Consider the following 23,291-nt stretch of genomic DNA (forward strand, 5'->3'; position numbering starts at 1 on the left):
GACTGCTCACACTGACTTTAAACCAAGTGGTCTACAGTTACCTTAGTTGATTCCTTCCTAATGTTAACCAGAAATCACCAACTACACAATTTGCACATTTGAGAACTAAATATTTGATACATTCTTTTTTAAAAACACAGATTTCTTTCAACAACCTAGGCTGCATTCCATTAGGCCATGTTGATTAATCAACTTTAGACTCTAATAACCATTTCTGAATTAATTCACTTTCTACAAAGAACTCTCAAAAGTTAATTATCAATCTCTAGTACAACTATGTTTTTCCGTCACATAAAAAAACAAGCATACTATGATCTTTCACAATGCATCACTTCATCCTCAAGAAGTTCCATCCTCACTAATATTTCTTTACCAGGTTACTACATGACATTTCTTCAATTCATTCAAGAGATGTAGACCTTGCTGGCTGGGCCAGCATTTATTGACCATTCCTATTTGCCCTTGAGACGGTGGTGTTGAGCTATCTTTTTGAACACCTGCAATTCATTTCATGTAGTAAAATAGCATTTTTTTCTTTTCAATTCTAACTCTAACTTCCTTTTCACCTGCTTACTGCATGATTTAAGTGCTTTTACACAGTAAGCATTCCTATTATTTTATGGATCTTGTACTGAAGCTTACTTGATGCAGATCTGTTTGCACAATGTTTTAGCCAGTTAAATTAGTACCAGATCCTTTTTCCTATTCTTCCAGGAAATTTATTCTATTGCATTGGTTTTACTGTATGTTCATCTAATCTCACTTTTTAGACATTATACTTCTTTTGTTAGGTTTGAATTAAAATTTTCTTTCATCACAAAATTCGAGCCTGAACTGGTCATACCACAGTGCAGTTAAAAAAGTGTGCTACAACAAATATTAAATACTTTAATACAGCAATAAACCTACCATTTCAAATATGTCTTGTGACCATTGGACATATATCTCACAACCAGGCTTACAACATGTGTGAAAGAACAGAAAACCATTACTTAAAAACAGCTTTAATACCTGCCGCTTTATGGGCGGCACGGTGGCACAGTGGTTAGCACTGCTGCCTCACAGCGCCAGAGACTCGGGTTCAATTCCTGCCTCAGGCGACTGACTGTGTGGAGTTTGCATGTTCTCCCCGTGTCTGCGTGGGTTTCCTCCGGGTGCTCCGGTTTCCTCCCACAGTCCAAAGATGTGCAGGTTAGGTGAATTGGCCATGCTAAATTGCCCTTAGTGTTAGGTAATAAGGGGTAAATGTAGGGGTATGGGTGGGTTGCGCTTCGGCGGGGCGGTGTGGATTTGTTGGGCCGAAGGGCCTGTTTCCACACTGTAAGTAATCTAATCTAACCTTCTAATATATTTTCCTCTACATTACAGCACTTCAGAAATTAGTGGCCATAAAGCACTTTTAATTATAAAGCCCATGAAAGGCTTTCTAGATATAAATGCAAGTTAAGTTTCAGGGAATGGAAGACTTCCTATTCACAAGAACAAAACAAGAAACAGGATGAATCTATCCAGGATAAGTGCTACCTTATTACCTCCCTTAAATTATCTGCTGATACAAGTAATTAAACAACTCATGCACACAAACTGTATATTAAAAAGACACTCAAATCCAAATAACTTGGTTAAAAAAAAACAAAATCACACAACACCAGGTTATAGTCCAACAGGAGAAAGTGAGGTCTGCAGATGCTGGAGATCAGAGCTGGAAATGTGTTGCTGGAAAAGCGCAGCAGGTCAGGCAGCATCCAGGGAATAGGAGAATCGACGTTTCGGGCATAAGCCCTTCTTCAGGAACAGGTCTATAGTCCAACAGGTTTATTTGGAAGTATAACTTTTGGAGTGTTGCTCCTTCATCAGGTGGTTATGGAGAATGATCATGAGATGCAGTATCTATATCCTCATGGCCAGCCTCAACCAGGACCTTGGGTTCATGTTTTACACACACACACACACACACACAAATTCACCCTGTGTGTGTGTGTGTATTTGCAGAATTATATTTGCAGATACATTCTATTTTGCTCAAAACAATGCACAGCCTGCAGGCAGTCAATCCATGTAATATTTTATAAATTCCATTTTGGAAATAGAACCAGTATGACACAGACATGCTCTAACCTTACACCTTTAATGCACAGAGCAGAGATGTCATTTCTTTTAAAAATAAAACCTTTCGTAATCTCGACAATGTGACTTAAATAGTTCTGGGATTTACATACTAATGAACCAAAACCTGCAAACCATTCTAAAAGATGGAAGACTTAACAACAAACTAGGTTAGTTCAACATATCATTTTAGTTGCATGATACTGTAATCTTTTGCTATAAATTCTGTATCTTATGGTCCTGTTCCATACATACCTGATGAAGAGCAGCACTCCGAAAGCTACTGCTTCCAAATAAACCTGCTGGACTATTACCTGGTGTTGTGTGATTTTTAACTTTGCCCACCCCAATCCAACACCAGCGCCTCCACATCATGACCAAATTACTTGGTTCACTTTCAGTTTTGAGGTGATAAGCAAAATTACTGCTAATACCTCAAAAGTCCCATCCGAAAGCTCTCAACTTTCTAAATTGGACATGTTATCATAAATCCTTCACTATTACTTAGTTAACTGTAAAAAAATTGTAGGAACACTATTAACACAAGGATTGCAGCAGATCAAAGAGAAAGTCAATTACAGCAATACCATCCAAGAGGCATATAATAAATGCTGAAATGCCATCTCATCAATATCCTGAAAATAAAATTAAAACAAAAAAAAAATGCTGAAAAACATCCAAATGACTTCAGGAAGACACAGCAATTGCACCTTCTAATTATATACAAACTATTCTTTAGCAGCAAGAGATCTTGAGTTTTACCTGCTAAATTGCTCCTAATTTTTCTAAAACAGCACAAACCAGTGGTGAATATCACAGTAGCATCAGGAGTTTACATACCATGGTAATAAAAGCAGGATTCATTCCTAAAATGTTGTTTGTATTTTTACATCACATTTTATTTGTAGAACTGTTGATACTTAATAATTGGGTCTCATTCAATACAACAGTAAAAAAAAAGCAAGCAACAGATTTGTGCTTTAGGAACAGGAATGCAAATTAAATCTCTGTAGAGATTGAATCTTTCCCCTTTTTTCTTGTGGGAACACAGTCATTGTTACTGAAAGCAGAAAGTGAAAAACTTGGTTGCATTCAAAATCATAACGGAACACAGCCTTATAACCGGAAACCACTGGGCTGGGCACAGCTCGCAATTCTGACCAAATTGCTTCCTGCATTCAAGGAGGAATAAAATTGCATTTAAAACAAGGACATTTTTCAGTAAAATCACACAATGAAAATATATGGATCTCTCAGAATGAAATTTCAAATCCTCATCCCTGTCCAACTTTATAGTATGAGATTGGGTTAAACAAGTAAGGGCATTTAAGACAAACAAGCTTTATATGTAAGTTAAAACACCTCAAAGTGTTGGTATTACATAATTGATAACGAAAGTAAAGTAAACAGATACCTACCTCCTGCATCATATATTTTGCTAAACAGTATAAATATCCCGATGAGTCAATGGACTGCTTCAAAAGAATATTTTAAAATTACAATAATTCGGTTGTGAATCAATATTTGCAACAAAACCATGAAAATTAACTATTTGTTTATTCTGCACTGAAGAAATTAGTGGAGAAAAAGATTATTGATTTACTGTCAATAAATTAGAAAGTCTACAAACACCTGGAGAGTAGAAAAATAATAAAATGCAAGAGGAAAGCAGTCTGTTCAACAATTAAGCAGAGGTGAAAGGAAAAAAGTCTGAAAAGGCAATAATTATTCCACATGGGTGCAACACTGGAGTCATTTTAATATATAGAGATACGATTCAAAAAAAGTTGTCACAGCAATAATATTCAGGCTATAAAGATTTAATGCAAAGTCAAATTCACAACCATTTTTAAATACAAAAAGACAAAGCTCTGCAAGACTAGCAGAACTATACTGGAGATTTTGATTTAAATTAGTCACGTTTTGTAATAGTCTCACCATTAAAACAAGTTATAATCTTGTTCATTTCAGAATGCAAAAAGAGTAGTTTCACACTTCAATAGAAGATAAGCAAAGTCGCTACTTGACTATTAAAAAAAATACTACGCAAAAACATTGCTTATTAGCAATGCCAAAACTACAGCCACCGGAATAGAATCAAAGTTTCAACACTGAGAAAAAAAACATTCACCACACCCTCATAAATATTAAAAAAAAACTTCAATCAGAAGTCTTCAAGTGTTGTTTTATTCAACTAAAAAAAACACTAGAAACTACACCCAGAGCTAAGAAAAATATTTATGAGGCTGCTATCTGTGCCTGAAAAAACAGCAGGGAGCATAATAATTGCAGTGAGCAGTTAAAAGCACAAAATCAGAGGCACTTTTGGGCCATAAAAAAGTATCAGTTTCTGCAATCAGCAAATTGGACCAGAAAACAAATTTATCTTTAAATTCCTGACAAAGCTGCAAGTCATGAATGCTATTCCAATTAAAATCAGTCTCTCAACATGCCTCCAGGACACCAATATTTACTGAATGTAAAAGCTTGAAACGGTTTTGCAAACCGACAAAAAAAATCCGATTACTGGTGTTAAGATGCACTGCAGAAACTACATACACAAGAATCACAAATGGCTCAGTGCAGCAGAAATCTATAAACTTTCCTGACAGGAAGTGACTTGCACAATTTGGCATGTTTTACTACTCAGCAGCAGCATTCCTAGAGGAAGCAGCAATTTTAGCTGCAGCAGCTTTTCCCATGTTATGCAGAATCATATCATGCAACAGATTGAGATTTTCTTCCGAAAGTCATTCCACAAAAGTTTAAAATATTTACAACATATGCAGAATTCATAATTTAGTAGCTTGCTTCAAATTGTTTTCTACTAACCTGTTCTATTCAGCTGCTAAAAATGTAGCAAATGAAAGCAAATAAAATTCTTCGACAGCTTTAGATACCAAAGGTTAAGTATAAAGAAATGTTTTTTCTTCTTGCATTTATTAAATTCACAAGTAATCATCATTATGACTGGATGTGACTGAAAGGGGATGCTTTGGGGGTGGAGCAGGGAAGAAAAAGAGTGTGAAGGGAGTAGTCGATGGTGGTGGGTCAGAAAGAAATAAAGATCGATTTATGCAGGATTTAAAATAATCTACCCGAAAGACTGCACAAGGATGGTCATAAGGAAAATCACCTGATTTTAATTTGGCCACAGAATGACAGCACGAGGTCAAAAAAAAACACAAAACTTAAACATAAGCTAGAGCAGTCAATTATAAACAAATTGCAGAACCAAGACTCCAAAGCATCAGTATAAATCTTTACGTAATAAAAATATAAATCAGACTTGGAAAAATAAAATTACTGACCATTAAAAAGTGTGCTTTGAAATACAGTCAATTATAACTACCAGGGTCTGCACCATCTGTGGAGATGGATATTTGACATGATAATTCTACTGTAATATTTAAGTTGCTTGTAACACAAATCACATGTACAGAGAGCAGATTTTAAATGTTCACAACAGAAGTCTTATCTCCTGGCTTGTGAACAAGCAGGAGCCCCTACTTTTGAAGCCACCCTGAGGGGATCTTGGCATTTAGGACTTAAGTTGGAAATCTTGCCAGAGGATGGCAACTCTCCATTGCTCATCAGTGCCACTGTGAGCATCAATAACTGCTGGCAACACATCCACCTGAGATCCAGGACTGCTGAAGCCAACTGTCATTCTAGTCTGAAGACACCCAATCTCATTTCAGATTTCTGCCTACTTAGATAGGAGAACTTCTTATTATATCAGTTTTAGTAGGTTTTGGGGTCTAGAGGCATAGTAGTGTCCATACCTGTGCGACAGAAGGTCCAGGTTCAAATCCAACCTGCTCAGAAGTATGTCATAACAGGTTGATTAGAAGAAAAACTCCAGGATTGTTAAAAGACTCCAAAGTTGAGCAGGGGTTGTGAGAGGCAGGGGGCGGGAGGGCTTTAGCAGACCCAAACCTTCCCAATGCCAACTCTATCTTAAAAGGTACTCTAGTAGAACACCACCCCTGGGAGCATAAGAAACTGGAGTTCTTTTATTCCATTCCCTTCTTGGCAACACTCCTATTTCCCCATGGGTTGTATATTAATTGCCAATTGAGGATCTCAACTGACAGTAAGACTGTGCAATGTCTTTGTCCTAGACTTGGAGGAGTCAGACCTGGGAAAGCACAAAGGTATTGCACCATCTGAACTGCGTTTTATAGACCACATTTAAAATTCCATCCACAGAAACTTGCCCAGAGCCTGCAAGTGGCTAGTCTCTCTGGCTAGGACTAGATCATAGCAGTTGATTAAGAATTTAAATCAGAAATACTCAAAAATAACGCCCCAAAACTAAAATAGTGATAAATGTACACTTTTTTTCTAAATGTTAAAATTTACAAAATGCTTCTGATTAAAATAATTATGTAACACAGCAGAAGTGTCCAGCAAGTTTGATTCCTAAAAACAGTTGTTATTTTTAAATATACTATAAACTGTTTACTAGTGAAGCTTAGGAACATGATCATTATTCAGCTAATTTTCTGGATTTTCAGGTTAGCTGTAGATAAACCAGCATGTCTGCACAAATTTAAAATACTAGTTTTTGAAATGATTGCAAAGTAATATCATAGGCTGAGTACATTCTATTACCCAATATTTTATCAATTAAATGGTTGGTTGAACATTTTACAATGACATAGTTGCTGTAATTCAATCAATCTGATTTAATCATTTTTTAAAAATGATATTGATAAATAGACAAAATTTCTTTCACATCTAATATGTACCAGAAAGCAATTGTACACTTCCATTCTTATCATGTGCTCCTTCTTTGCTCATTTCTCAACCTAAAAGAGCATCAAGAATCACAAACTGAAATATCCATGTTACTTACCTAGAGAAGGGGTATGGGAGGGGCCAAAAAAGGAAGTTTCCAATCACCACCTGATTTACTGTAAAACACAATTTCTGTCAGGGCAAGTGTAGAAATGTGACATTTTGCCTTCGCCACTTCAACATTAAACTGTTCTCTTACACTCAAGTGCATAACAGCCAGGAGTTGGGAGTGGGGAATTCGGACTTTAGACTGCCCCACAATAAGGCATTCAAAGCAAAGTTTATGACTTCAACTTCACCTTCAAGAGACATTAAGAGATGGACAACAACTGACCCTGTAAATAATGTTCATATTTCTGTGAACAAAAATTTCCTGAACTATCTTCATAATCCCTATTATGCAAAGAAACGTTGAGCTCTGAAGTTCCACAGTTTACAACAAGAATGTCAAAGATTCACAATCTTCTGAGTGAAGAAATTTTTCCTCCACCATGTCTTAAATGACTGACACTTTATTCAGAAATTAAGCAGTTTTCTAAATTCCATAGCCCAAGGAAACATTTTGTCTGTATCTCTCCTACCAACCCCTTATGTTTCAATTGCATCATCTCTCATGCTACTAAACTTCAGGAAATAGTCATTTTTAAAATCAGTTGAAAACCTTCTCATTTAGTCTAACAAATTCACAGTTCCTCTAAGGAAAGTGCATACTTCCTTAGATAATGAGACAAACATGGCACAAAGTATTCCATGTATGGCGTCACCATACAAACTGTATTAAGACTTCTTTATTCTTGTACTCCAATCCCTTTGCTAACAGACTACTTGCCTACCTAATTGCTTGCTATACCTGCATATCAACTTTCATCGGTTGCTTTTGAACACAATTATTTTCCAGTCTCTCACCATTCAATTTTTTATTTTTCCTACTAAAAAGGTGGGAAACTTATTGCTCATATATTCAACCTGTCATATAATCTTCTGCAGCTTCCTTGTATGCACGCCTAATGCTCATTTTCTTATCTAAATTAACATTGTCAGTACATTTGGGTATGTTCATCTAAGTAAATAATAGATTTTTCAAATAGTTGAGGTCAATATATCGATCGCTGCAATACTCAGTTATTTCTTGCCAACCTCAAAAATGTCCCATTTATTGCTTCTATTTTGTTCATTCACCAATCCTCAATTCATGCCTATATCCCGTAGTCTCAAAATTATCAGTTCTGTTCTGTTCACATATATCCAAAAACATTTCAAAAGAAGTGTGCATTGAACCAGAAGATGCATTAATCTCAAAGTTTGAATTAAAAGAAGTATCGTTACTTAAGGAACATTGACTAAGTTAATTCAAGTCCTTCAACCACTGCCTCCAGGTGGGACAGGGACATACACAATCTACGTTCCCACCCCCCTCCAAAGACAGTAATAACTCAGCATACTCCAGTACACAAAATACCATTAAGAAAGAAAATCTTGACTAAAACATCCTGTTGAGTTTTGAAAATACAGGAAATGTATCAACTATAATGCTTCAAACAGATCAAATCATACTTTGCATAAATACTTTGCTAATATTACAAATGTTTCTCCATTTCATGGTGTACAGTAAACCTTTCATCATATGAATCTTGTTGACAGAATGTTCAATGAAACTACACAATGACAAAATAAATCACCTTCCAAGAGTCCTGCTGCAGATAGGGAATGAAACAATAAATGTCATGTGGTCCAGGGCAGTTGCTATGCAAACAAACAATCTAAAAGTAAAATAAAAAACTAAACTGGTTCCTTCAAGAGAACATTTATATGTTCCCAAATCAATATTTTTTTAATTCAGCAAACCAAATCTTAAACAAACTAATTATTATCCATAATTGTGACTAATGAAAGGGATTAAGTGCAACAACTAGAACAAAGCACTCTGGATTTGTAAGCAACTAAAGAATCACTGCATGTTTCTTTATACTACCAATACTCAGACTTCTATACTTTCAGGTACAGTACACTTTTCAGAGGTCCAGTGTAATCTTATACACACACACACACACGAAAGTGTGCTAAATTGACAGCAGAGTGAAATTCAGCACTGGGCACAACGAGTCAGGACAGGATTTAACTCCAGAAGTTTTGAAGGCTCAACACAAGGGGCAGGTGTAAAGATATCCAAGACCTGTTAGAAGATGCCAAAGACTTCGTGACAAGATTAAAGATGCACAAAGAGATGGGAGAAAGTCATTTGTTAGATATTCTAGGATCTGGAAATCTAAATCAGGAAACATCTGGGTGATTCCTCAGGAGGTCATTAATTCTATTCAGGATAGCCATTTATGTGTCAATGCATGAAGCTGGAGGGCATTTCCTGCAGTTTTAGACAAAATGGGACCAAATAAAACAATTTTAACTTTAAATAGAAGAAAAAAGGGTAAGGATTTCATTTTGCAAAAATATGCTTTATTCATAAATTATAAGTACATTACAAGCAGGTCAAGTTAGATATTATGAAAAATACAGTAAGCATTTCACATTCCTCATTTGAGGCATCTAAAAGTGCAAATACTCAATGCAAAAATAAACATGAGAACATTGACCAATACATACTATTTACATTTCAAATATAAACTATGAGGGATTCTCAAGATTAACAGACCTTTGAATTATCATGCCAGATAGAGTGTACATGGTGGGCTTTTCCCTGTGCCTTGACACTGACTGTCCCAAACATCAGTGTGCCCCTCAGCATGTAGTCCTAGATCTTGAAACATGCCACTCTGCAATACTCGGTGACGTCCAGACCAAGAAGCATCTTCCATAAGAGATGTAGGGAACGATCCATACAGCACAGAGTACTGCAGTACAGAGTTGCTTCTACAAACTCCACTAAAAACACTGCAGCTCTCTCCAGACCTTCTTTGCAAAACCATATTCCACAAGTCTCTTCAGCAGCACAGCCGTCAAGAGCAGCATATGGTGGGGCAGAGAGAGTCCAAGTATACAAGAAAACTCTGATGAATAGTGCCCTTCTCACCACCAGCCAAGCTAAGTCCCTCTGCTTGTTGGAAAGTTTTGGTAATGAGGCGTTCTCCTCAAGATGTCAAGAATATCATAAGTCGACCACTGCCTGATGAACTTGTAATCAAAAATAACTTTTTCTATAAGGGAAAGATGATAATTGTATGGTCCAACAACTTGGAGCGTTCTGCATCAATAAGGCCATCGCAATGCTTTGCATCACAGAACATTTGCAGAACACAGTAGGCAAAGGTCAAGTGTGTCACTAAAAGCCTCCACACAGCTTCTCCAGATAAGGTTTAAACTGGATTAAATCTTTGGTTCGATAGAGAGGAGGGCAGTATTTAACCCTGTGCTATACATTCATCCCTTTATTAAGTATCATATGTCTGATTTATTGAAACAGTCATACAATCAGAAATAAGAATGCATTGTTTGGCCTATAGATCCATAATCATTTCCAGCCACAAATCCATCCAGCTCAGAGTCAAACAGAACCTTGATGACTGGCTCAATGCCAAATTTGGTTTCTTCTCACAATCCAGTTCCATACAAGCCCCTCTGCAACATTGTCAGTCAGCTTTCAAACTCACCGCTTCTGCTCCCAAACTCTAGCCAGGATCTTCATCACTCAAGGTTCCAGTTTCCTGAGCATATCATGCACCGATTCCCACATCTCCTATCAGCAGACCCTCTTTCAAAACTGATTCCCAGGGTTTCTGCATGCTGATTTAGAAATGGTCAAGTTTGAAATTTCTCAGCCTCACATTGCTACTTTTGTAGCTCTCTTCCTAGACCTCAATCCTGAATGCACTTTTCTCAATACCAGGCTTCTGTTTCCCTTTCCTCAGTCCCATGCATTGCTTTCAGTTCTCAATGCTGGTCTTCAAAAAATCCACATAAAAGTGTGCTATTGTTCTGAATAACTGTGGCTCAAATCTGTAAAGGAAGGGATGATCAATAACAGGTTGCCAAGAACACTTAGGAGAAAGTGAGGACTGCAGATGCTGGAGATCAAGGCTTAAAAATGTTCCTGAAGAAGGGCTTATGCCCAAACCGTCGATTCTCCTGCTCCTTTGATGCTGCCTGACCTGCTGCGCTTTTCCAGCAACATATTTTTATGCCAAGAACACTTAAATGCTTCATTCTCGATAGAATTACATTAACTGAGCTGTCAGATGCAAATTATTCAAATGGAGTTGACACAAAAGGAACATCTGGAGTAAATAAAAACCTTTATGAGATATGTTTATGACAAAAAGAAAACAATGCCCCTCCATTTGTTTCAGAGACAAATGCATATGGCATTCCACTGAACTATAAAGGCTACAAATCTTGTAGGTTTGATCTTTGTTCTATACCAAATTACATTCAATTTTTTAGTAGGGGAATTGCAAATGTCCCAAAAAGGAGCAAACAGTCTAGCTCCACTCATTTTTTAGTGATGTCTTGAATCAGGCTTCACAGGCCACACAGCCTGTTACACACAGCTTAGATTTGCAGGTGAAGGAGTGTCAGTGAACAGGGAAGCAGATGGCCCAGAGTATTGATAGAAACATACATCTTAGGCTGCAATGACAACAAAAATTGCTGGAGATCAGTGGGTTAGGCAGTGTCCAGAGAGAAAGCAAGCTAAAAGTTGAGAGTCTAGATGGCTCTTCAGAGCTTCTAAGGCTGCGACTTCTATTGAAGCTGATAAAACAGATTTTTTAAAAATTGCCTTGCCCAATTAATTAGGCTAGTTGCTTTATTTACTTCAGATCCACCTAAAATATAAAGATAAAATTATTTCTCAATTTCCCCTTTGTGTCAATTGACACTCTACAAAAGGTAGTCCTGGCATATTTTATATTTACACTATGCAATCACCTTCCTTCCATTTGAACTGGAATCAGAATTGCCTCATTGCGGTTGCTCTATAGCAGGGGTGGGGAACCTGCGGCCTTCTAGGCCATTGTGTGGGGTCTTTTGAATGAATCCAAATTTTGCAGAACAAATCTTTTATTAATTTTTTTTGTCCTTTATTATTTTTATTTTAATCTTAAAATGAATGTATTTAAAATACCAGAGAATAAAAGAAAATTCAATGAAATAATCCTCATAGACTGACCGCCACAATTTTAAAAATGTGAATTTTGAAGAATATATAATTGAAGTTTCTTGGATGTGGCCTTATTAGATTACAACTAACATAATGCGGCCTTCCAACATGAAAAGGTTCCCCACCTCTGCTCTATAGAATAAACTCATAAGAGTCTATAGATGTCTCATTTCTATAAAACTGTACTAACTTGGTATATACTTATCTAAAACTTCATAATATAACCTCCTTCATGACTTTTTTTAATACTTAACTGAACATCAGGCTGGTTGTTCTTTATGGTCACCTGTACTAGCCTACAAGTGAACAATATTGTCAATAGTCTAATCCTATGGCACCACAAATTTTCAATTATTTCTCAAACATATCCAATAGAGAGAGTTCATGATTCTTAAGCAGAGTATGCAACTTATCCAAGTTATGCATTAATCTAAATTTGGCTCACATAATCTATTCAACTTCCCTTGGGATTATAAGACTACAAGACATAGCAGAAATTATGGCATTCAGCCCATCAAGTCTGCTCCGCCATTCAATCACTGTTGATAAGTTTCTCAACCCCATTCTCGCACTTTCTTCCTGTAACCCTTGATTCTCAAGAACCTATCTTAAATATACTCAATGATCTGGCCTTCACAGCCTTCTGTGGCAATGAATTCCATAGATTCAGCACTCTCTGGCTGAAGAAGCTTCTCCTTATCTCTGTTCTAGAAGATCTTCCCTTTACTCTAAGGCTGTGCCCTCAGGTCCTAGTCTCTCCTACCAATGAAAACATCTCCCCAACATTTACTCTGTCCAGGTCATTCAGTATTCTGTATGTTTCAATTAGATCCCTGCCTCATTCTTCTAAACTCCTTATTGTATAGACCTAGAATCCTCAATCGTTCCTCATAGGCTTTTCATTCCTGGGACCACTGTCGTGAACCTCCTCTGAACACACTCCAAGGTTGTACATCCTTCCTGAGATATGGGACCCAAAACTGCTCACAATGATAACAATTCCAAATAGTTTTTTATTTCAGATCTGGAAATGCAACTTTTGCATGAAGTATTCCATGTCAAGTAGTCATCGGCAATCACTCACTAACGAGCATGACAGCCCACCGAGAGAATCCCATGTCACTGGTCATAGGTTCAATGGTTCTTTGCGCAGCTGATTAGCCCAATCTTACACCTGGAAACACGTGGCTGTAAGAACTGGTCCTTGGCTTTGAGAATGCTGGCATTCTCTTCTCGGATTCCATTTCTGTATTTGGTCTTGCCAACAGGTGTCCCTTCATACGGGCGCTTCTGCCAAGGGAGGCACTGTGGCTCAGTGGTTAGCACTGCTGCCTCATAGCGCCAGGGACCTGGGTTCGATTCCAGCCTTGGGCAACTACCTGTGGGGAGTTTGCTCGTTCTCCTAATATCTGCGCGGGTTTCCTCCAGGTGCTCCAGTTCCCTCCCACAATCCAAAGATGTGCAGGTTAAGTGAATTGGCCATGCTAATCTGCCGATAGTGTTCAGGGATGTGTAGGTTAGGTGCATTAGTTAGAGGTAAATGTAAAGTGGGATACTCTTTGGAGGGTCGATGTGGACTTGATGGGCTTACTGGCCTGTTTCCACACTGTAGGGATTCTGTGAAGTCAGTTCCTTCCAGAAGAGGGCTTCCCACACGTTGACATCTATGATCCATTTCTTGAGGAAATACATCAGGGAGTCTTTGAAATGCTTCCTTTGTTCTCCTCTTGATCAAGTGCCTTCCTTGGACTGAGTGAAGATTTGCTTTGGTACTTGGAACCCAGGCATCCTAGGCAAGTTGGTTTTGGATGATCACAGCATTTATGCTGGTGCTATTGGTTCCTACAATGACACCAGATATTAATATGCCAGTCCTCACTGCTGATGTGTAAAACAACATCAATGGTAAGTCAAGTGCTCTGAAGTGGTGTCTATATGTGGTCCAAGTTTTGGAGTCATACTGAAGAGTTGGAAGGATCTTGATCGTAGCAGCATAGATGTCACAGCCATTGAAAAGCAGAGTTATCCACATACTGAAGTTCCATAAGTGATTGTGGTGTAGTTTTCTTCTTGGCTTTAGCCATCTGAAGATTGAAATGTTTTCTGCCTATACTGTTGACAGGACTCTGAAGCTTGTTCTTCACAAGAAGAAGAACAAGAACAAGAACAAGAACAGTAGCAGTAAAAGATAGATGAAAGGTGGGAAGAGGGAGGGGAGGCACGATGAAGTATCCTTCTTAAACTCCTTGTCGAGTATTCTTTCCTATAAATTCTTCTTCCCAAAAATAAAGTTCTATATAGAGTCACACAACATGGGAAACAGACTCTCTTCGGTCCAGCCAGACCATCCCAAACTACACTAGTCCCACGTGCCTGCGCTTGGCCCACATCCCTCCAAACCTTTCCTATTCATATACTTATCCAAATGCCTTTTAAACGTTGTAACTATACCCGCATCCACCACTTCCTCTGAAAGTTTATTCTACACATGAAGATCTGCATTTCACAAAATGCACCTGTCTAAAACCTTGGAGACATTATTGCATTCCAACCAATTTTCACAGTAAACTCAGCTTGAAATCACTATACTTTAAGTGCTCTACGCACACACTTTGCATTCACCATGTAGTCATTAAAACATATTCATCTCCAATAATTCACTTCAATCTAAACAGAACTGTACACATTTTAGCTACATAAGTATATGCTTACACTTAACCGGCTGATCTGTTGCATTATTGTCCTCAAATTGACATCTGACATCCAGTCTTCCACACAACCAACTTCTATTCTTTTCTAATTTTATTTATTATCACCCTTCTCAATCATTTACCCCTCTTTTTCCTCAAATATTTGCCACTGTATCTGTGGGCTTTATTGAGGAAACTGGTTCCAAGCAGTAAAACCAGGCAAAACTCATCATCTAATCGGTTTTCCTTGTTCCAAAATGCTTTATAACTTTGGGGGAAATTACAGTTTATTACATACATTCCTCAAGCACTGTTTGATACATCAACGGTTTTACGCTAACATAAGCAATGTTAAGCATTCCATTAAAAACGGCTTGCATTATTACAGCACCTTTAAAATGGCTAAATATCCTAACGTAGTAATATGCCCAGAAGCAATGACTTATTAATCTACTTCTCAAGCACACATATCCATTCTTTATCAGGCTAATGGATCTTACATGAACCACAATTTTTGACTGTCCTCCCACTTAAACTCAGGAAACTTTTCACCAGCCCAAATGATTCTTTTTATCCTGGTGTCTGAAACAATCTGTACTTAACAAACCCTCTATTGTACACTTTGAGGAGAAAGTGAGGTCTGCTGATGCTGGAGATCAGAGCTGAAAATGTGTTGCTGGAAAAGCGCAGCAGGTCAGGCAGCATCCAGGGAACAGGAGCATCGACATTTCGGGCATAAGCCCTTCTTCAGGAATTCCTGAAGAAGGGCTTATGCCCGAAACGTCGATTCTCCTGTTCCCTGGATGCTGCCTGACCTGCTGCGCTTTTCCATCAACACATTTTCAGCTCTATTGTACACTACCCATTAGGAGTGGACTGGGTCAGCTAAAAGAACACAGGACGAGAAAGACAGACAGACAGACAGACAGACAGAGAGATATGTTGGTTGACAGAATAGCACTCAAGAAATTTCCGAAATTCCAAGGTATGTATTGTGCCAGACTACCAACTAACTTTGTATAGTCTTATGAACGTTTTTGTTCCAAATGATCCTTTCTGTATACTGTATCATAGAATCTCTACAGTGTGAAAGCAGGCTATTCAGCCCATTGAATCCATTCGAACCTCCGAACAGCATCCTATCCAGACCCAACTCCCTATCCTATGCCAGTAACCCTGCATTTTCCATGCTAATCCACCTGACCTGCACATTTTTGGACTGCAGGAGGAAACTGGAGCAAATTCACACAGACACAGGGAGAATGTCCAACTCCGCGCACAGTCAAATCTGGGTCCCTGGCTCTGTGAGGCAGCAGTGCTAACCACTGAACCACTGTGCCACCTGTACAAGTCTAGTCATTTAAACTGTCTTACATCATTATCAAATGTTGCTTGGTGGTTATGCAAAATCTTTCCTCCTTGATCAAATTATTGTAGACCAACTCACATTATGGAAATGCATGTCGCAGAGAAATTTCCAAGTTCTGCACATTATATTAGTCAAATAGTCCTCAAACGCAATGACTCTTCTGAAGTGCTACATGAGCTCACTCATCTTGGACATTGGTTCTGGATAGCTCATCATACATGGCACAAAACAGACACGCTGTCGGAGTCTTCCATTATTACACGGAAAGCTGCACTGCTCATCTTTAAACCTTCTTGGATATGCATCTCCAATCCAGATTATGTTAACAGCTCATTGTTTTTGTGCTGCTAAAACAAAGGTTAACTATTTCAATACAGACAGAACCTTTTAACATTACAGTCCTTCACAGAAGGTTATTTGTGCCTGTTCTTTACAAATGCTTATCCATGATGGTCTTTTACATACTACAAGCACTCCTTAAGATAAAACAAAAAGGTTCTAAAAGTATAGTATACACTGCTACTTATGAAGCCACTTTAAAGATCAATGTGTTTATTGTTATTCAAATTCACTTGTTTCTATTCCAAGTTTTGCAAAATAAAATCATTTGTAACCTAGCTTTAGAAAAATCCATTTATATATTAAAAAAAAAGAGGCAAATGAATGGTGAAGGAAGCCATTGTATTTGGACCCCACCACAAACTACATTCATTTCACTTGCAGATTTGAAGCTGAACCAGATTGTTTACGGCATTGTGGTCATATCTAACCCAGAGATGACATTCTGACCGCATAACCTTGGCACTCGATGATCTATTTTCATCTCCTTAATACTTCTCAACTTCTCACGTGCATCATCTCACTTGCTGCTGATAAAAATGGTCATGGTATTAGAACCTCTAGACAATGACTGCTTCAACCAAATTGTGGCTGGTCTCCCACATACTACCTTCCAAAAAATGTAGGTTATCCATTCTGCCACCTGTGTCTGTACGTAAGCCATTGTGTTCATCCATCACCCCTGTGAGCACTGATCTATGACAACACCCAGGCAAGCAATACCTCTATTTTAAAATTGCCATTATTTTAATTCTCTTTCTTGTTTTCAATCCATGGCCTCACCAACCTCCTCCAGCCCCACAACTTTCCAAGATACCTGCATTCATCTAATTCAGGTCTCTTGAGCATCCAATTTTAATTGCTCCCTCATTGATGCCCTTGCATCAACCGTCAAGGGCCAAGCTGTGGAATTGCCTCCTTCACTCACCTTCCTCAACTAAACCTTTGACCATCTGCCTTATGAGCTTGGTATCATATTTTCCTTTCTACTACTCCTATGAAGAACCTTGGGACACCACATTGTCATGGCACTACATAAAAAGTGTTGATATTTCAAGTAAGCTTCATTAGTTATGCTAACCATTAAAACAATACCACCTTCTGTTCAGAAAAACAATAGAAAAGTCTGTGGGAAGGAAAGATTGGTCAGAAGACTTCAATTAAAGCTCAGACAAATTTCTGTTTCTTTTGAGAATTATACCTTGGAACACACACCATGGTAGAAAAATTAACATTGAAGAAAAAGACTGTGACTCTTTCAAACTCCTTGCCATGTACCATTACAGTCATGACTAGAAAATATTAATTAAAATTTTATTTTTCTCCAGCCAGAGTTTTATCTTCTAGTGATTAAGTGCAGCCTCTGAAAGATATTCACTGCTCCAATTCAAGCAAAATTAGTAATATTCATTTGCAAGCCTTCTACTAGTACTTTACAAGTTGCTATTCTTTATATTGGTGGATAGGGAGTCTCTGATCCGATTTATGCAACATGACAGCATCAGACCTGAAACCATTGAACAAAGACGATTTTTTTTCGAACATATAAGGAATATCCAAGTGAAGCTCAACACAACGCAGCCCCCGCAGCAGCTAGAGAGAAAAAAACTGGGGCTGAGCTTAACATTGTGAAATTTTCTCTCAGCAGAGCCAGCGCATCATTCGGTCGAAACTGGAAACCATACAAGGCATCGTGTAACCGCGATGTCGACAGCATTCATGCTGTTTTGTGTGTGGGGTGGGGGAAAGAATTGGCAAAAGTGGTGACGGCACACCCATCAAAAATCAAGACTTTACCCAGTTTCTCCACCAGCTTGAGCATCACTCCTCCTATATGCACCTCTCCGGTCACTCGGAGGGAAACATCGCGGTTCAGGTCGGTCACAAGAACATTTAGTTCCCACGTCCCATCAGCGTAACAGCCATCCGGCATTCGAATTCCGTCCAGTGCCATCTTTCACCTGGGGACAGTGAAAGAGTTAAATTAACTGGTTAGAACTAAACGATAACGTTACATAATCGGCTTTTGGAAGAAGCAATGTCATTAACTGAAATGGTGACAGCACAGCAAGAGACGCAGCAATACAGATCTTGCAGCCAATGCAGATTGAAAGCATTAACAGGCGTCAAAGTGAACACAAAGATCAAATCGAATTGAAGGTCTTTGCACGTACAAAGCAACTGCAAGGAGTGGGCCACGCATTTTCCGTTATAGGGCTTCAAATTACAGCTTGATACTCACGGCGGTGCTGCAAACCTGCTGAAATCGGTTTTACACGCTATCATATAGATGTATCTTAAAAGTTGCACATTCTCGGGAACAAAACGAGGCTTCGCGATCCCTAACTGCTCAGACTGTGTGCGGCTAGAAACTAACTACACTTCAAAAGGGCTGATTTACGACCGTGCAGCTCACAATCTGAAACGGATTAAAAAAGACACAGTCTACAGGATAAAAGAGATCAGCACGGGAAGGGGAGGGAAGAGAGAGAGAGAGATAGAAGGGGCTTCGAAGCCTATCCGCCCGACAATGCAAACCAAACCCCTGGGCGTCTCTTTCCCCTTCTCCCCCCAACCCCCAACCATCCTCCATCTGAAACCCCACCGTGTCAGACCCCTCCCCGTTTGTCACTCGATCCAGATGGTGGCGAGGGACAGCGCTTCCATACAAATTCACCCCCCCCCCTCCTCCTCCTCCTCCTCCTCCTCCTCTCCCCCCCCCCCGCCACCCGCCACCCTCACGACACACACACAAAACAAATAACAACAAAAAAATAGAAACAAACGAATTATTTAAAAATCTGCCCTCACCAGAGCGGAGCCGGACCAAAGTCCACCAAAAGCGAATATGCAGGCCGGGTTTCTAAAGTGTGGCGAGGGATTTAACTCGACAGCAACAGTTATAGACAGGGGGGGGGTAATAATCCGAAAATGTAAACATTAAAAATTACCTCCGAAAGTAAATGTTGGTGACAGCCCAGCGATATCGGGTGGCGGGGGAGCGATGGAGGAATAGAGTTTTCCCACGGGCGCAGGGGTCCAAGCTGGCGGCCGTTGGCTGGACGGTTAATGGAGTCACTCCTGGGGCGGGATTTCCCCCCCTCCCCCTGTCTCTCTCAGCGTCGCCGTAAACTTCAATCTCAGCCTGTGGCACTCACAGCCCGCTGTCCATGTCTGAGTGAGTGAGTGCCCAGGCACCAGGCAGCACCGCCCCTCCTCCTCCTCCTCCTCCTCCCTCGCGCGCTCTCTCTCTCTCTCTCTCCCTTTTTCCTTCTCTCTCTCCCTTTTTCCTTCCCTCCTCCGCGCTCAGGATCCAGCTCGAGCCCAAGCCGAGCCTCCGCTGCCTTTTATGGAAATGAGGAGCAGCAGCGCCGCACATCCGGGCCTCGAGCTGCCCCAGATTGATCCCGAGACCGCATTCCCGTTAGCACGGCCCGTCTTGCACGGAGCAGACCAACGGCGCTCGAGAGCCGGACGCTCAAACCCCAGACTCCGCTGCAAACATTTCCACTCCTGCACTTTTCCCCATTTCTCTTCCTTCCCCTGCGACGTCCAGCTCATTATTCGGCGTTGCCATGGAGCCAGCTTTTTAACTGTGCACTGTAATTCAGAAGGAATTAACCCACGCGGGTGTAATTTTGTTCGAGTCAGCAGAGAGATGTGTGGGCCCATTCGATGATATAAATACAGTTTTATGAGCATACCAACGAGGAGCAGGCTGGCCATTCAGCCCCTCAAGCCTGCTCCATCATTCAACAAGATTGCAAACTCAACTATGCATTCCTGTCTATCCCTTATTTAACACAAATCTATCCACCTCTGACCTAAAAATATTGAAAGGCATGTTTTCCAACACTTCATCAGGAAACGTCCCAAGTTATCACAATCCTCCGAAAAAAATACCCACGCTCTGTTTAATTGGGTAACCGTTCAGGGTCTGTCTTCTTACGGATTTTCATTTAAATAGCACCTTTCACAGAGCAAGGCGAATCAATGGCATTATCAAACAGAATTTCAAACCATACCACATAAGGAGAGACGAGTACAGCCAACCAAATCAAAGAAGTAGCTTTTAAGAAAGTCTTGCAGAAGGGAGAGGCAGAGTTTAGGGAGGGAACTTTGTAGACGTTTAGGTCTCATCGTTTGAAGGTATAGTATTACGAGCTACCTTACAAAGGAATAGTGCTTCGAAAGCTTGTATTTTCAAACAAACCTGTTAGACTATAGCGTGGTCTCGTGCGATTTTCAACTTTGTCTACCCCAGTACAACACGACCACCTCCACATCATGACCGCCAAAAATGGAGCAATTAAAATCAAGATGCTCGACTAACCAGAGTTAGAGAAGCACAATTCCAAGACATTACAAAGATACAGTGAAGTAAGGACAGGATTGAAACAGTCAAGTTTATAAGTAACAAATACTACATTCAAGGAAAAATATTTATTAATTAAATTGTATTTACATCAGTTCCAAGTTTTTCCCTTTTAATTTTATTGCATTTGTTACCATTATGAGGTTCATTCAAATATATTTTGGGACTACGTCTTTTGGTTTGTACGTTTGTTATATTTTTGAGTTATAGCATTAAACTTCGTGTAAATGAAGGGAGTTGTTTGGTCTGTTCTCCGGATCAATGGTGCTGGAAGAGCACAGCAGTTCAGGCAGCATCGAGGAGCTTCAGCAAAATCGACGTTTCGGGCCCTTCATCAGCCATCGACTTGATAGTAAATCTGTTCTGATGAGGAATCACCAGACTTTAAACATTAACTCTGCTTTCTTCCCACAGATGTTGCCAGACCTCCCCAGCAATTCCTGTTTTTGTTGCCTTAAATCTGGGTGATTTGATTGTTGCATATCAAAAGAGGAGTCTGATCATTTTATGAGATGAAGATCCAAGATATTTAGGTTTGGAAACAAAAACATCTTACAGTCTCTAAATTATCAAGTTAGAAATTTTTGTTTTATTCAGGAGATGTGGGCTTTGCTGACTGGGCCAGCATTTACAGCCCATACTTACTTTCCCTTGAGAAGATCGTTACGAGCTGTCTTCTTGAATCGCTACAGTTCATGTTGGGACCATGGTTGGCATAGACTAATTGGACTGAAGGGTCTGTTTCCATGCTGTATGACTTTATTTGGTATAAGTACATTATCAATACTGTTAGGGTGGGAATTCCAGAATTTTGACCCCGGAACAGTGAAATGTTTCCAAATCAGGCTGGTGAATGGCTGGGAGGGAAACTTGCAGCTGGTGACATTTTCATGTATCTGCACACTTGACCTTCTAGATGGTTTAGGTATGGTGTATGCTACTGAAAAGCCTTGGTGAATTTCTGCAGTGCATCTTGTAGCTTGTACATACTGCTGCTATTGTGTAATGGTGGTGGAGGGAGTGAATGTTTGAGGATATAATGCCAAACAGGTCAGATTTTTACTGGATGGTGTCAAGTTTTAGAAGTGTTGTTGAAGCTGCATTCATCCAGCTAAGTGGGAACTATTCCATCATATTCCTGCCTTGTGTCTTTGTAGATGGTGAACAGACGTTAGTGAGTCAGGAGGTGAGTTACTCACTGCAAGATTCCTAGCCTCTGACCTGATCTTGCAGCCACAATATTTATATGACTGGTCCAGTTCAGTTTCTAGTCAATGGCAACACCCAGAATATTGATAGTATGGGCTTCAGTAATGGTAATGCTTTTGAATATCCAAGGATGATGATTCGATTCTTTGTTGTTGGATATGGTTATTCCCTGGCTCTTATGTAAAACAAACATTACTTGCCAGTCCAAGCCTGGATATTGTCCAGGTCTTCCTGCACTTGAAAGTGGTCTATTAAAGTTTCTCAAGAGTCAGAAATAGTTCTGAACATTGTACAATTACTAGCAAGCATTCCCACTTCTAATCTTATAATAGAAGGAAGGTCATTGAAACAGCTGAAAATGATTGAGCATATGATACTAACCTAAGGAACTCCTGTGCTGATCTTGGACCTGAGATGACTGACCTCGAGCAACCACAACTATCTTCCTTTGTACGATGTATAACTCCAACCTGTGGAGTGTTTTCCACTGATTACTATTAAATTCAGTTTTGCTATAATTCCTTGATGCTACACTCAGTTAAATAGGACCTTGGTGTCAAGGGCAATCAATCTCTCCTCCTCTCTGGACTTCAGGACTTTTGTATATTCAAAGTTTGTGAAGTCGGTTGTGAGCGTCTGTAATCATTACCTGGATCATCCTGAGTCCGTTCTGTCTGGCTGTGTCTCTGGCTTGTGGATTGTTGACTGGTAGTCTGTATCTGACACTTGGTGGAAGGCCAATATACCGGCCACTACAGCGGACAGCTGAAACTGACAACCGGAAGCGGCAGTGTCAGACCACTATAAATGCCGGAGGAAACACCACAGAAGTGCTTCACAGGAGGCTCCCAAGCACTGAGGATGTCATCTAGACAGGGGACGAAATGTTTGCAATAAAAACTTCCAGCTCGGCGAACAGAACCACAGCAACTTTTGTATATGTCTGAACCAAGGTGTGGACATTGAATGTTATGTAGACCAGACCAGGTAAGAATGACAGATTTCCCGGGTCTATAGATGATAGTTCAGCAATAGTACCACTGTGCTTCTCCCAATGTTCATTTAACTTATACATTTACTTCTAAGATGAAGATGAATTGGGATCAAAGCTAGCTGGTCAGCAATTCTACTTGGATATAACTATTCAGATTGCCATGGGGAAAAAAGGGCAGAAGAAGCCATTTTTGATATCAGACATTACAGGCTTCCCTGCTAATACAGCAATATCACAGACAGACAGCAGTTTTGTCTGCAGCTATCAGAGATGCAGAAAGCTGAGATAGAGGA

At 39.6% G+C, this 23,291-nt stretch overlaps 1 protein-coding gene across 7 annotated transcripts in view; it reads right to left on the reverse strand.

The window, feature by feature from the left end:
- fermt2 (FERM domain containing kindlin 2) overlaps positions 1-19,644 on the reverse strand; it is a 148,253-nt gene extending 128,609 nt beyond the window's left edge. For 2 of the 7 annotated variants that reach the window (XM_043697670.1, XM_043697669.1), the window contains exons 1-2: positions 19,372-19,643; positions 18,218-18,381 (exon numbers count right to left, since the gene is read on the reverse strand). In XM_043697670.1, the coding sequence (XP_043553605.1) occupies positions 18,218-18,374 (157 nt within the window). In that variant the 5' untranslated portion in view covers positions 18,375-18,381; positions 19,372-19,643. Of the gene's footprint in view, positions 1-18,217; positions 18,382-18,662; positions 18,952-19,231; positions 19,298-19,371 lie in introns of those variants that run through there. The other 5 variants (XM_043697668.1, XM_043697665.1, XM_043697667.1 and 2 more) reach the window with 4 other exon arrangements.
- Positions 19,645-23,291: the final 3,647 nt, after the last annotated feature.

This window comes from Chiloscyllium plagiosum, chromosome 10 (assembly GCF_004010195.1).
Source record: "Chiloscyllium plagiosum isolate BGI_BamShark_2017 chromosome 10, ASM401019v2, whole genome shotgun sequence".
Taxonomy (NCBI): Eukaryota; Metazoa; Chordata; class Chondrichthyes; order Orectolobiformes; family Hemiscylliidae; genus Chiloscyllium; species Chiloscyllium plagiosum.